At 42.4% G+C, this 14,836-nt stretch overlaps 1 protein-coding gene across 2 annotated transcripts in view; it reads right to left on the bottom strand.

Annotated features, from left to right (window-relative positions):
• Positions 1 to 6,996: 6,996 nt before the first annotated feature.
• The window catches only part of BMPER (BMP binding endothelial regulator), a 308,190-nt gene continuing 300,350 nt past the window's right edge, over positions 6,997 to 14,836 (bottom strand). For both annotated transcript variants that reach the window (XM_007499951.3, XM_001365000.4), the window contains one exon: positions 6,997 to 7,833. In XM_007499951.3, coding sequence (XP_007500013.2) covers positions 7,652 to 7,833 — 182 coding nt within the window. In that variant the 3' untranslated portion in view covers positions 6,997 to 7,651. The remainder of the gene's footprint in view (positions 7,834 to 14,836) is intronic.

Raw genomic sequence — 14,836 nt, 5'->3', positions numbered from 1 at the left:
GTTCAAATCTAACCTCAGATGCTTATTGGCTATGTGGGCAAGTCACTTAAGCTTTCTCCATCCCAGTTTTCTAATCTACAAAAAATGTATTATAATAGCACCCACCTACCTCCCTGGCTTGTTGTGAGCTCCAGACAAGACCAGGTATAAAAGACATTAGAAAATGTTAATTGATTGAACAAATCTTTGCTAAATATCTACTCTGCTTAAGAGAACACTCATGGAAGGATCTTGATAGAACAGGTTCATTGGCATTTCTTCTCCAAGGTCTTCTTCATCCCTAGAAAATGCTTCCATTCTTGGTCCTCTAGTGGTGTCGCTTCTCTCCTTGTCTCTGTGTGTGGCACGTGGTAGGAGTTTAATACATACTTGTTGACTGGCTGTTCCCTTTCTAGCATTTAGCACTGTGTGTGGCTTGTTGCCTCTCTCATTCCCCTGGACTCAGAGTCCCATTGGTTAATAAATTAAATGCAGAATGCTATTTCTGGTCCCACCTTAGACATGGTGTTTGAGGAGCTGGTCCAAGATATCATCCCATGCCTGGGGGAGGGAAGGCGAGCGCTCCCTCAGATGTCGAGCCACTTGGAGCAGTGGGAGGGTGCGTGTCCCAATTCATTTCCTGAACCCTTCTCAAAAGTCATTGACTCAAAAAAGCCAAAGGTCTGAAGGGTAACTTTGATAACAACATGTCCTGGACATCTTGAGTCTGAGATGAGAACACAACTCAAAACAGGAATGATAATGATAGCCCACAATAATAGAGCACTTCAAGGTTTGCAAGAGGCCAGCTAGAGAACCAGGACTGGAATCAGGAAGATTCATTTTCCTGAGTTCAAATCTGGCCTCAGATACTTACTAGTTTTGTGACCCTAGATAAGTCACTTGATCCTGTTTGCTTCAGTTTCGCATCTATAAAATGAGCCAGAGAAGAAAATAACCAACCACTCCAATATCTTTGCCAAGAAAACCCCAAATGGGGTCATAAAGAGTCAGAAATGACTGAAGCAACTGAATGACAGCAAAAGAAGGTTTGCAACGGAGTTGACATAAATTATTTCAGTGGCTTCATTCTTCATCCTATTAATCTAATGGATCCCAGGCAAACATCCCCTATTCCTAACCCCAGCTGTCTGGATCTATTTGTGATAAGCCTAGAATTTCCCCCTTTTCAATGGACACACCACAATTTTGACAGGAGAAGGAAAAGAAGAGTCAAAGGCTGTGACAGAGACTTGTCTGTAACCAATCAGATAAAAGGGTCTTCAAATAGGCGGTCTAGCTCAATAGCCCACATTTTGTGGCTAAGGCAACTGAGGCGTAGAGGGTCCCAAGCTCCTAGGATCATAGGTCTGGAGCTGGAGGAAGATCTAGTGAATTTATAGCTAAATTTATATTTAAAACTATAGTCATGTATAGTTAAATAAAAACAGTTAAATTTAGAGTAAAAAACTATAATTATAGTTTAAAAATAGTTACAAAAATCAGAGAAAATCTAGTTAAATTCCTTCATCTTTATAGAAGAGAAAAATAGGTACCAGGGAGATGAAGTGATTTGCCCAGTATGACATAGGGGTTAGATTTGAACCCAGGCCCCTTCTCTGACTACCCTTTTTCCCCCAGTAAAATCATCTGGAGATGAACCAACTAAACTAGTTGCCAGGAAGGAAGAGGATTGAAACTGGTTTCCCACATGGAATCCTGTGGCAAGACCTCTCCATTCAGTTTGTGGATTACAGTAAATTTTCCAGTCAAAACCAATCCATTGCTGTGACAGAGGCAGGAATTGAGCTCATCCCCCCGCCCCCCATCGGGACATAATTGACTTTATAGGCTGGATTAATTCAATAATATTCCTTAAATCACTACTCGGTGTAAGCCATGCACTAGAGCATAAGAACCTCGAGAGCCAGACAGATTTTTCATTTTTATCTCACACTGGGTTTTCCCAAAATGAGCACATACTAGAGACAGCTTAATATGGTAGTCAGTGAGACAGACTTGGGGTCAGGAGGATCTGAGTTCAAATCCTGTCTCTGTTGTTTACACCCTGTGTGACCTAGACACATTATTAGGCTCCATTTTGTCTGTAAAATGGGGATAACAATGACATGGCATTGGGTCTACCTCTCAGGGTTGTTGATGTTGAGTTATTTCAGTCATGTCCAACCCTTTGCTATTGCATTTGGGGTTTCCTTGGCACAGATGCTTGAGGGGCTCACCATTTCCTTCTCCAGCCCAATTGACAGATCAAGAAACTGAGACAAGCAGGGTTAAGTGACTCGTCCAGACTCACACATTTTTAAGTGTCTGAATGGATTCGTACTCATGAAGATGAGCAAGTCTTCCTGCTTCCAAGCTCAGTGCTCTATCCACTGTGCCACCTAGCTGCCTCAGAGGGTTGCCATGAAGCCCAGATCATTTATATGATCTTTATAGAATTAAAAGTTCTTTGCAGGCTTTAAGACACTACCTAAGCCTTAGTTATTATTACTATATGCTTGTTGAGTTGAATTAAATGTTAAGCTTAAAAAAGAATAGAGTTCCTGTCCTCAGAGAATTTACCATCCCATCCAGTGATGAGGGCGATGTGTTTACTTAAATATTTATTCATTTGATTCATTATAATGCCCCTCATCTGTAAAATGGAAGGGTTGGACTAGAAAGCCTCTAAGGTCCTGCACAGCGCTCAGTCTCCAGGCCTGATCCCAACTCACTTAATCCTTCTCTGGGCCTCAGTTTCCTCATCTGTACAATGAAGAGATCATACTAGTTTGTCTCTGAGAGCTCTCTTAGTTCTAAAGTGATGATTGAATATCACTTCTCTCTGGGTCTCAGTTTCCTCCACTGTTAAATGAAGGAGTTGGACCAAGTGGTTATTTTATAAGATGATAAGAGCCATAAAACAGTGTTTGTTTTGTTCAGGGTTCCTCCAGTTAGCTATGGCTTGGCCTGCAGATGTCCTGATTGCACTGAGCATCCTGGTCTTGCCTCTGGCTCTCAGTGTTTCACAGTATAATAATGTAAGCTCTTCAAGGGCAGGGGCCATTATTCCTTCCACCATAGGACCAGGTTTATACCTGAAAAAGACCTCAGAGGTCATCCATTACACTTTTCTCAGTCTACATATGAGAAAATTGAGACCCAGGGTGCTTGACTTGTCAAATATCATACAGGAAAGCAGGGTATTTGTGCTAACCCAAAGTACAATGCCTCAGACACAGTTAATGTTTAATAAAAATTCCTGTGGAATGAATGACCAGACACAATCCTAGAATCACAGACCAAGCTGAAAAGGCTCTCAGAGCCTTCCTTCCAATTCTTCCAAGTTCAAAGAGGAGCAAACATCCATAAAGGATAAACAACTAGCCCAAAGTCACACAGATAACAGTTGGAAGAGCAGGAATTCATATCCAGAAGCTCTGAATTTAATTCCAGAATCCTTTCATTGTATGATATTTTAATGGGAACTGGCATGACATTCCTAGGTAAGAACATCCCTTTGGAGCCATCTCAAAGTTGTCTCCTTCATGCAGGAAAACCTGGCTTGCCAACAGTGTTGGCAAGCCAGGTTTTCTAGCTGATTCATCACCTACAAAAGAGCCATAGAATGTCAGGGATGTAAGAGACCTCAGAAAAAAAGGATCAAATTCAGAACATTCATGTGAACAGAAATTACTCTGGGTAACCAAAAGCTCAGCTGCCCTCCCTCCTCATCTCTGCCTCTAAGCATCCTTAGCTTCCTCCCAGGCTTATCTCAGGGGCCATTTTCTGGATCCCCACTAGGGCTCAGCACTCTCTCCTTCAAATATTGGTTATTCACAAGTGTAAATGTTGGCTCTCCTATCCTGCAGTCATGTAAGCTCCTTCTAGTATTTCCTTCTCCAGTACCCAGGATAGGGCCTTGCACATTTTTGAATGAATGGATTACAAATGGCTGTAAGAGAAAGGCATGAAAATGGTCCAAACCTCTGCCATCATATGGTGCAGCTCAGAAAAGGCTATAGGTCATTCTCTTGCACTGCTATGCCAATCGAAAAGACCCAATCAATCATTTCAGCAAGGTCACAGATATCCAGAGAGGAGATGGGTCAGACCTCCAATGGTATGCATTTTTGTTATCATGGCTTACCAGATCAGTGGATCGATCATGTGTTAAGTGCTCACTAAGTGCCAGACACTGTGTTAATTAATGGTTGGGAATTAAAAAAAAAAAGGCAAGGCTTAATTTATTTGGATCAATGAAATGATGGGAAGCCCGTTGCAAAAATCTATGTTGGGTTTCTCAGAACATTAGAGTCCAGTCTAGTTTGTTATGAAGTATAGCCCAGCGCCAATGTTTGGGGGGAACACTTTGTCCTAAATAACAAATCCTTTCATTCATAGTGATAGAGGACATTGTATTTTTCTACTTCAGTGAGTTTCAACTTGTTGACATTTTCAGAAATCACATTCAATATATTCGATGAAAAACAAAGAATAAAGAAAATTGCCTCAAGCTAGAAATACCCCAGAAGTGTATGTTATCTTTACATTATTCCCAGTAAGGAAAGGGAGAATCACCTGGTCATCATAAGCATTCTTCCTTCCTAACTCCTCTGACATTGAGAGACACCAAATAGATCTCTTGTCTCGAGCGTGTTGGGAACACATTAAGCCATTAATTTTTAAGACCTAATGGGCGTCATGGTTTAGATGAATTGCCCCAATTCTCTTGAATTTTTCTCTTGCATTTAACTGAGATGCAACAGTATTATTTATGAAATGTGTAACGTAGTCGTAAAAGATGTATTCTTGTCCTCTGTCCTCTCTCCTAATCCCAATTTGTTGTTTGTCTGTTCTCAAGTACTCAGTAAAAATGAGCATGTCGGCTAGAAAACCAATCAGCTGTTATCACTTGAACATTAAAAAGTCTGTCGCTGGTGTTGGCAATGCTGAAATAGCTTACAATTCTTCCATGAATTAGGATATGAGATTTCGAGAGGTGCCGGGGTAGAAAAAGCTAGAATCTGCGGGCCATCTTGGTGGAGAGTACAAAATTAGCTGGTCTGGTCTTGGGACATGGAGCACTCAGGGAAGTGGGGCACAAAGGGCAGTCAAAAGTATGGCGGCTCTGGAGTCAGAGGACTGGGGTTAAAATTCCAACAGGGATGCTTTCTTATCTTTGTGACCTTGGAGATGTCACTTAACTTTCTGAATTTCATTTGCTGAAATGTTAATGTGTGAGTAATTGAGATGAAGATGAACCAAGTGGCCTCTATAGTTATTTCTAGACCTCACTCTATGAACCAAATCTCATCCCTGCCCTATGTGGAGATGGGCACAAGTGCCCCCTTTTCTCTGGGACTTGGGTTTGTCATCTGTAAAATGAAGGGTTGAATTAGCTGAGTTCTAAAGGCTCTCTGAAGTCTGTATCTTTGATCCTATGACATGGAATCGATTCCTACCTTTGTTACTTACTGTCTTTGGGCAAAGGGGTTTTAATTCTATGGAGTCAGACTTTTCAGCTCAACAAGCATTAATGAAGTTCTTCCTAAGCACCAAGCACTCTGTTAAGTGTTAGACATACAAAGAAAGGGGAGAAATGGCCCATCTCCTCTAGGATCTCACATTTGAGTGGGGAGGGGGTAGGATGTACCAGAGGTTAGGCTCTGCTGCTATAGTCTTTGGGAATGGGGGCTAACAACCAAATCACAGCAAATCATCGAGGGAGAACTCCAGCAGGCAGTCAAGTTTGCACCCATACTGTACGTGGAATATGGCAATCAAGGCAGAGAAGAGGATGATAAGGATAGAGAGGGAACTGCAAATCAGGCCACTCTAGACATCACTGAAGGAACTGAAGCTATCCAGCCCAGACTAGGAGACTTAGTGGGGAACAAGATGGCTGTCTCCATGTTGGAGAGGGAGTCAAGATAGGGCAAGGAGGAAACACGTATAGGGGGAAACTGCCTTATAATTAGACTCATCCAAAGCAGGACGATCCCTTAACCATTGATTTAAGAAGTGGTCAAGGGGATTCTTGCTCATTCAGGTTGGATTCAATGAACTCCGAATTTCTCTCCAAATCTATAATGTAGCCTATCTAGAGTACTTTGTTTGCCATTTAGATTGTTCCCCAGTCAGCCCTTTCCTCTCTTTTCCAATTGTCTTACCTCCCAAGTACTCTACAATCCAGGCAAACTCTTACCATCTGCCTTAGAATCTATATAGAGTATTGGTTCCAAGGAAGCAGATTGATAAGGGCTAGGCAATGGGGGTAAAGTGACTTGCTCAGGGTCACACAGCTATTGCAATCTGTTTCTTACATACAACATACTATCTGGCATCTCCAGATCTTTCCACTGGTTATTCCCCATGACTGAAATGCTCTTCCTCCAGCCTCTGGCTCTCAGAATCCCGAGATTCCTTAAGATTCATCTCAAGAAGCCTTTCCTGGTTCCCCCTAGATGCTAGAGTTAACTCATCTGAAGTTGCCATCCATTTCGATCTCTGTTTATCTCATGTATTCTGATTTCTCTATGTTGTCTCCTCATTAGAACACGAGCACCTAGAAAAGAGGGACTGTACCCCAGCGTTTAGCATAATGTCTGGCATACAGAAGGTGCTTAATGCATGCTTATTGTTTAATATAGGAATCAGCTTGGATGGGTGGTTTCATCGGTATTATGAATTCCTGGATGAGGAACCTCCTTCTATCAATGCATGTCAGCTCGTTTGTCTGGAATTTATGGCCAGGGACACAGAGAGGGACACTGCATGACTTGTCCTGGGGCCATCGGTGTCAGAAGGGGGATCCAAAGCGTCTTCTGGGCACTAAAGCCCCCTCTCTATCGACTCCATCACATCACCTCTCCGGGACAATGCCGACATCTTAGGCAGTTAGTAGCCAGGAAAGCTGCGCTCCGACTGCTGGCATGTGTGTGTTGGGGGGTGTATGCACGTGTGTGCTCATGTTCAGAGGCGCCTACGGGAGGGGGGTACAATTACATAAAAATACAATAAAGATGACTGCTTTTATTTGGCTCTTTGACTTGGTTCCACTGACAAAGATCTCCTTGGAAACATTACCCAACTGTAGCTCCGCAGACCAGCCAGCCAGCCATTTTCACTCCTGCCACCAATCCCCTGGCCGGCTTTCACGAGCACACATTCCTTTCTTGCCCACAGATAAATCCTCTTCCTCCAGAGAGATGTGTTTTCCATCCAACTACAAATCCTGCTTCGGGGTCAAAAGGAATGCCATCCGAACACTCGGGGTTCTTAGAAAACTTCCCCGAAGTTTATGTAATGGGAAAGCCATCCAGAGGGCCGCCATGCCACCCGATTAAATTAGAAACATTGGGTTTATTTATACAATAACTTCCATGGCTTACAGATTAGAATTCTAGAAATAATACATGTCTTATAGCAAAAAATATACATATAATAATTCTTCCTTCTATGGTTTATATAAATGTTGTATGTTTTTTATCTCCGTATACACACCTACACATACACACATGTGTAGATGTGCACATACATGTATATTTACACATATGTACTCTGGGTGGGTTTTTTGCAGAATCTGCATTTAAACCCATAGTCCTTCATTGGCTGTTCAATGCAGGTGTCCAGGACACCCGCTTTCCAAGTCTTTGACCCTGAACAGAGGTCACCGTTGGGGACAGAGAACTGGTTTGATGCATCTTCCTTTGTGATGTACCAGGTTGGCGGGGCAGTGGCAGCCTGCAACACACGGCTTATTGCAGGGGCCAATCTCGTTCCAGTTGTCGCACGTCTTGATGCATCCAGGTCCACAGGTGTCGTACACAGCGCCATGTTTGCACTGGGTGGCTGAAAGACAGTAAAGGGGATCGAGCATGAGCTTTGGAAAGTCCGGCTACTGGAAACAAGACCCTCATTTCTTGGGGCCAGGGGCAGCCCTGCAATGCATTTCACTAGCCGCCATTCTCTCTTAGCACGCCAGGATTTTAGATGAGCAGGCCAGCTCGTCGTTTGCATGGCTGCTGTGTTTCACACCCATAACCATAACTCATGGCTAACGGCTTGCAAAGAGCGTCTTTGTCTCACCCCAAGCACTTCAATCCTCCCATTGCCAAATGGATTCACAACATGATTTCAGTGATTTGGATACAGCCCCCAGACTGAGGTCAGACCATTTCAATGCCCGTCCATCACAAGGGAAGTCAGGAGCACAACTCAGTTCAATCCAGCAAGTGCTTTGGCAGGCACTGGGATCCCAGATCTATAATAGGAAGGGGACCTCAGATGTTATCTAGTCCAAATCATTTGTTTTACAAAGTAGGAAACTGAGACCCAACAAGGTCACTAGACTAACCTAAGGTCATAAAGACATTAAGAAGCAAGGGTTGGGGGGGGCAGCTAGATGGTTCAGTGTATTAAGAGTCAAGCCTAGAGATGGAAGGTCCTGGGTTCAAATCTGGCCTCATACACTTGTGTGACCCTGGGCAAGTCACTTAACCTACATTGCCTAGCCCTGACCACTCTTCTGCCTTGGAGCTAATATACAGTATTGATTGCAAGATGTAAGGTAAGGGTTTTAAAAAACAAAAAAGAAGGAAGGATTGGCGTGGAACCAAGATGGTGGAGTAGAACAAAGAAGCTCAAAGTCACTATGAGAATCCCCTCCAACCAATATTAAAATAAATCCACAAAACGAATACAGGAGTGAAAGGACCAACAAGAAGACAGAGAAACAACTTTCAAGAAGAGAAAGGCTTAAAAGATAGGCAGAGAACATCTGGGGCACTTGAGTGAGAGGGGAGCATAGTCAGCAAGACTATAGTGAGGAGTGATGAAGCAAGGGTAGGATTCGAACCTCTGTTCTACCTCTTCATAGCCAGAGGACAGTACAGACATCATACCATGCTGCCTGTGGGATTCAGGGAAATAGCAGAATATACCAAACAGACACACAAACTACACTTCTCCTGAGGAGCCTGTATCCTTCTTGGGGAGATAATGGCATTTACATGGATAAGTTAAGTGCAAGAGTAAGCAAATAGGGGTACAAGGATTATCATTCCTATTTTACAGGTGAGAAAACTGAGATCTCCAGCGGCTAGCTGACTCAACTGTGGTCACACAGTTAGGAAGTGTCTGAGGCCATATTGGAACCTCAGTTTTCCTTACTCCACTGTCCCATTCTCTGCCTCCATATGGTGAGAAGTTTCATTCTTATTGTTGTTGTTTTACGTCCTTACCTTCTATCTTAAAACTGATATTGAGTATTTGTTCCAAGGCAGAAGAGTAGTAAGGACTAGGCAACAAATGACATTCTCAGGGTCCCATAACTAGGAAAAGAATAAGGTCAGATTTGAACCCAGATCCTCCAAACTCCAGACCTGGCATTCCATCCACTGTGCTATCTAGTTGTTGAGAGATTGTTTAAAAATTAAACAGAGTAAATAAAATATAATTTCATGAGGGCAGAGGAACGTGGATAGACCTCCCCTTCAAAAGTGTTTGTGAAAGTAAAATCCCTCTCATAAGCCTTAATGAGTATTGGTTGGCCATGTGATTTTTTGGCATAGTCGACTTTTTCGAGCTGGGTTGTACAGTCGATAGAGTGCCAGGCATGGAGTCTGGAAGGCCTGAGTACAAATGTGACCCTGGACAAGTCACTTAACCGTGTTTGCCTTGGTTTTTTCATCTGTAAAATGAGCTGGAAAAGGAAATGGCAAATCATTCCATTGTCTTTGCCAAGAAAATCCAAATGGAGAGTTGGATACAACTGAAAAATGCCTGAACAACAAAGATACTCTTCATGCCATGTCTGCCGGGCATTTAGAAAGAGTTTCATCACGGATTAATCAAAAAATACACTTATTAAGTGTCTCTAACATACTAAACACCATGCTAGGCACCAGGAATACAAAGAAAAAAAAGGAAAGAGTCTCAGCTCTCAGAAGCAGAGGCAGCTCGCATAGAGTGAGCTTCACATAGAGTGGATAGAGTGCTGGACTTGGTGTCAGGAAGACCTGAGTTCAAATCTTCCCCCAGATACCAGTAGGTAGCTCATGGTGATCATGGACATGCCACTTAACTTCTTGGCCTCAGTTTCCACATCTGTAAAGTAGGTATAATGATTGCACCTACTTCACAGGGTCTGTTGTGAACATCACCTTAGCCAATACAGGTTCTTTGAAAGTCTTAAAGATCCATCTGATGTCAGTTATTTAAGCAGATACAAAATGTAGACAAAGTGAAGACGGGATTATTACCCCATTTAGTGTCCAACACACTCCCCCTTTGGTCTTTCTTTTTTAAATGCTTACCTTCCATCTTAGAATCAATACTAAGTATTGGTACCAAGGCAGAAGAGTGGTGAGACTAGGCAACAGCTAGTGTCGGAGGCCAGATTTGAACCTAGGACCTCCTATCTCCAGGCCTGGCTCATTATTCATTGAGTCACCCAGCTCTCTTTCCCCCCTTCCTTCAAGCAAGAAAAAGACCCCAAATGTCAATGATGGGGGATTCTATTGGGTTGGGAGCTCCCTTCACTGATGAGCATCTCAACTCATCCATGACTTAACAGAGGGCTTTGAAGACTTTTTGTCATTGAAAGATTCATCCTCTGAAGCCAGTTCAATTAGTGCTTCTTGAAGGTAGCCAGCCTGTTACTTGCATGGCAGACACACAATGTGACATTAGGCTCTGACCATATGTCTTCCCTGCTCAACTGGACCTAACAGAGCTTGGACTCTACTGGCCTAACCTTCAAGAACCCAGAATCTCCTCCACACCATGATGGAGTGCTGGGATGGACAGCCATAGATGGGAAACATCACTTTCCTATCGGTGTGCATATTAGCATAGTACCTCCTTCTAGTTCATCTCAAATAACAGCAATGACCCTCCAGATGACCTCAGGCTGCTCTGCCTCCAGGATCAAACATAGAGGAATCTGTTTGGTATTTAGATATAAAATAAAGACCAGGTGAAGCAGGGATTATTGTCCCTTTAAGGGTCCAAAGCACTGCCCTTTCTTTCAAGCAGTATTTGATTCTCTGAAAATGTCAATGATGTGGGACTCTATGGGAATGGGAGCTCCCTACACTTTGGTATTCCTCAACCTGGTCTCTTCCTACCTTTCTTGTGCATGACTCCCTTCCACCTATTCTATAATTCTATAAGCCGACAATGCAGCAACATTAGCCTTCTTGCTGCCCTCCCCCTCTCCATCTCCCAGCCTTGGCACTGGCTCTCTCATCTCCCTGCAATGCTCTCTTCCCTCGCCTCTACCTCCTTATTTCTGGCTCCCTTCAAGACTCATCACCAATCCCATCTTATACAGGAGACCGTTCTTTCCAAGTGTCACAACTGCTAATGACATTTCTAGGACGACCTCCTCTTTACACTACATAGGTTTGTGTTTGTATGGTTGTGTGAAATAGCTAACATCTAGAGAGCATTTACTATGTGCCAGTCACTGGGAGAAGCACTTTCCAGTTATTATCTTATTTGATCCTCACATCAACCCTGAGAGGGGTGTAGTTTTGGTCTCATTTTACAGATATTGAAACTGAAGCAAACAAAGGTTTCATATAGTGAGGAGGTGTCTGAGGTTCGATCCTGCCTCCGAGATCTATCTAGCTATTTATTTGTAGGGTGGTTTCTCCATTAGAATGTGAGCTTCTCAAGGACAGAAACCATGGTTTACTTTTTGTTGGTGTTCTTGGATCTCAAGCACTCTATGCAGCACCTTGCATAGAGAATTTGCTTATCCTGTTGGATGACTGCCTGACAATAGAATACAAACTCTATCAGATTTTACTTCACTGGACAGGTCCAGAAGTTGACCTTGAGTCTGTAGTGCAAGAATGAAGCTTATCTCCAAATGGATGGCCACTGTCATTGTTCAGTCATTTTCCAGTTGTGCCCAATGCCTCGCATTCCAACTCAGGGTTTTCTTGGCAAAGATATTGGAGTGATTTGTTGTTTCCTTCTCTAACTCATTTTACAGATGAGAAAATTGAGGCAAACAGGATGAAGTGACTTGCCCAGAGGCCAGATTTGAACTCAAGAAGATGAGTCTACCTGATTCCAGGCTTGGCGCTCTATTACTGTGCCACCTAACTGCCCATTAGATGACGAATTTATTGGTCCCCACTCTTTGTGGATGCTACTGAGTAAGGTGTGCTAGGAAGTCCAGAGCTGCTTAGAGAAGAGACCCAGGCTCACACATACCAGATCTTTCAAAGCCTTGAACTCCAAGTAATGGAACAGAAACCTCAGCTCAGCCCTTCTTGTTTATGATTCAGCTGGCAACAACAGCATACATGGCTAAATACTGTGTAATTGGAGAACTGGAAGACAATGGCTGGCGTTCAAGTTAGTGGGCTTTGGTGTTCGTCTTCCAAATTATAAATTCATAGCAGTTACAGAACATTCCCTTTCTGACTTAAGTCAATTAACAAGAAGGCGATCAGAACCGTAAAATGAGATTCTGTGAAGGCTACTCAAGTAACTGTCACTCTATAAAAAACCAGACAAGAAAAGTGGTTTCGTTACCCAACGAGTACTCAATTATCTTCTGACATAAATTCTCATTTCTTATAAGAAAATTGCTTCCTTGAGTCATAGGATGTTGGGAAAGTATTTGCAAAAACATCTGAATAAAATCAGTTTCATAAGGGCTACTTAGCAGCATGACAGCCCCCAGTTGGTGGTGGTGTTTTCTAGACAGAATTCCAATTTCTGTTTTTAGCACTAATGTGTGTCTTCCACTAATGCTTACTCCAATTTTGTACTGAGCATCAAGGTGACCTTGGGTTCGGGAAGATTCACAGGCCTTCCATTGCTTAGGAGATGATTTCCTGAGTTCTCACGGACTCCAAAAACCAGCCTTGGCTAACCATCTCTGGGGATGAGCCGCTAGAAACATAGTTAAGGCTATTCTCAGCTGCTCAGATATTTAGAGAGAAATCTTAGTGCAGGTCAAATTCAGCCTCCTCCTTTTACATATGACAAAACTTGGGCTCTGAATTAACTTACAAGATCACAAATTTAGATATTTAAAACTAGATTTAAATCTAATCTAAGTCCCTCATTTTATAGATATAGAAACTGAGGCTTTGTTAATTCAGTGACTTTCCCAAGGTCACAGTAAGTAGCAGAAATGGGACCTTATAAACTTATATGCACTAAAACCACTAGCCTTTAGTGTAATTTGTGCCTTACCAACCCCATCCACTATGGAGCTATATATTCTTCTATATGTAAATGTGCCAGAATATACTGGATCAATGGAAAAAACAGACATCTGAATAGGTAGGACTTGAGTAAACAAGGTCACACCATCCTTGTCGTTTCCATGCACCTAGAATGAGCTAGAGGAAATATTCTGCATTCTAATGCCAATAGAATGAAATCCCCAGATTAAAAGCAACCTGCACTAACAAGGCTGACATTTTCATGGCTGTCTGTGACCCTGGACAATGGAGTTCCACTGTTACAATACTCATGAGGCTCTTTGCAATGATGGCCAGTTATCCATTCATGATCCTAACAATAGTCAAAATTATCTTGTCAAAAAGAAGAGAGGAGGGAGGGACTGAGACAGACAGACAGACAGACAGACAGACAGATAGAGACAGAGAAAGGACAGCTCTGGAACTGCCAGGTCCCTCTCTCTAAGTAAAATAGTACAATGACAGGTGAATGAGTCAAAACTCTGTTTCTCTGGTTCCAGGATACTCTGCTGCTACTTCCACAAGCCAATCTCTGTCCTTCATTAAGAGGCTACTTGGCAGAGGCAGCTAGGTGATTTAATAGATGGAAAGCACGTCCCTAGAAATAGGAAGTGCTGGGTTCGAATAGGATGGCAGACATTTTCTAACTGTGAGACTCTGGACGAGCCACAACTCCAGCTGCCTAACTCTTTAGTATTTATTTAGTATTGGTTCCAAGACAGAAGGTAAGGTAAGGTTTTTTTAAGGATCTACTTAGCAATTTAAGATTTGGTTCCATGCATAAAATCAATCCCTTTTTTCCCCCAGGAGGGATATTATAATGTTGTGCGTAGAGACCTAGGCTTGGAGTCATGGAGACATGGATTCAGATCTAATTTCTGATACTCACTTACTGGCTGGGTAACCATGAGCAAATCACTTCATCTACTTCAACCTTAAGTTTTCTCTTCTGTAAAATTGGGATACTGTTTGATCTAGGGTAAGTCAATACACCAAACATTTATAAACACCTACTATTGGCCAGGCCCTCTGCTGGAGTCTGGGGTTATAAAGGCAAAAAATAAAATGATCTCTGCCTTCAAGCCTTTTTCTAGTTAGGAAATATTTACCCAAGCAAATACAAAATTTACACAAAGTAGATTCAGGGATTGAAGGATTGCTTAAAACTGGAGGGATTCTAGGAAAGCTTTTGGTAAAATGTCGTATATTTTTCCTGTGATGGGGATGAAAATATATGGAATAGAGCATAGCACTGTCTTCCCAACTATCAAAATGCTCAGACAGAAAAAAGAAGCTTTAAATGAGTCAATGTATATGTGGCAGGAGGTCTCCAGTGGAGTACCACAGAGATCTGCACTTGACTCTGGCTATGTAGTATTTTTAAACATTGATTTGGATTTATAGATGGAACAAAGATGAGAAGGATAGCCAACAGACGATATGATAGTCAAGATGCAAAAAGATCTTGCTAAGTTATAATGTTATTGAACTGAAGCTAAGAAGATACATTCAATAAGGATAAATCAACTTCACAAGAACAAGATGGGGGAGGCAAGTTAGTTAAGAAAAAGATCTGAGGGTTTTAGTGGACTGCAAGCTCAGTGAAATAGCAGCATGATGTG

This window comes from Monodelphis domestica, chromosome 7 (assembly GCF_027887165.1).
Source record: "Monodelphis domestica isolate mMonDom1 chromosome 7, mMonDom1.pri, whole genome shotgun sequence".
In the NCBI taxonomy this organism is placed as follows: Eukaryota; Metazoa; Chordata; class Mammalia; order Didelphimorphia; family Didelphidae; genus Monodelphis; species Monodelphis domestica.
The sequence above is the reverse complement of the archived record's forward strand: the minus strand, read 5'-3'. Positions and strand labels throughout refer to the sequence as shown.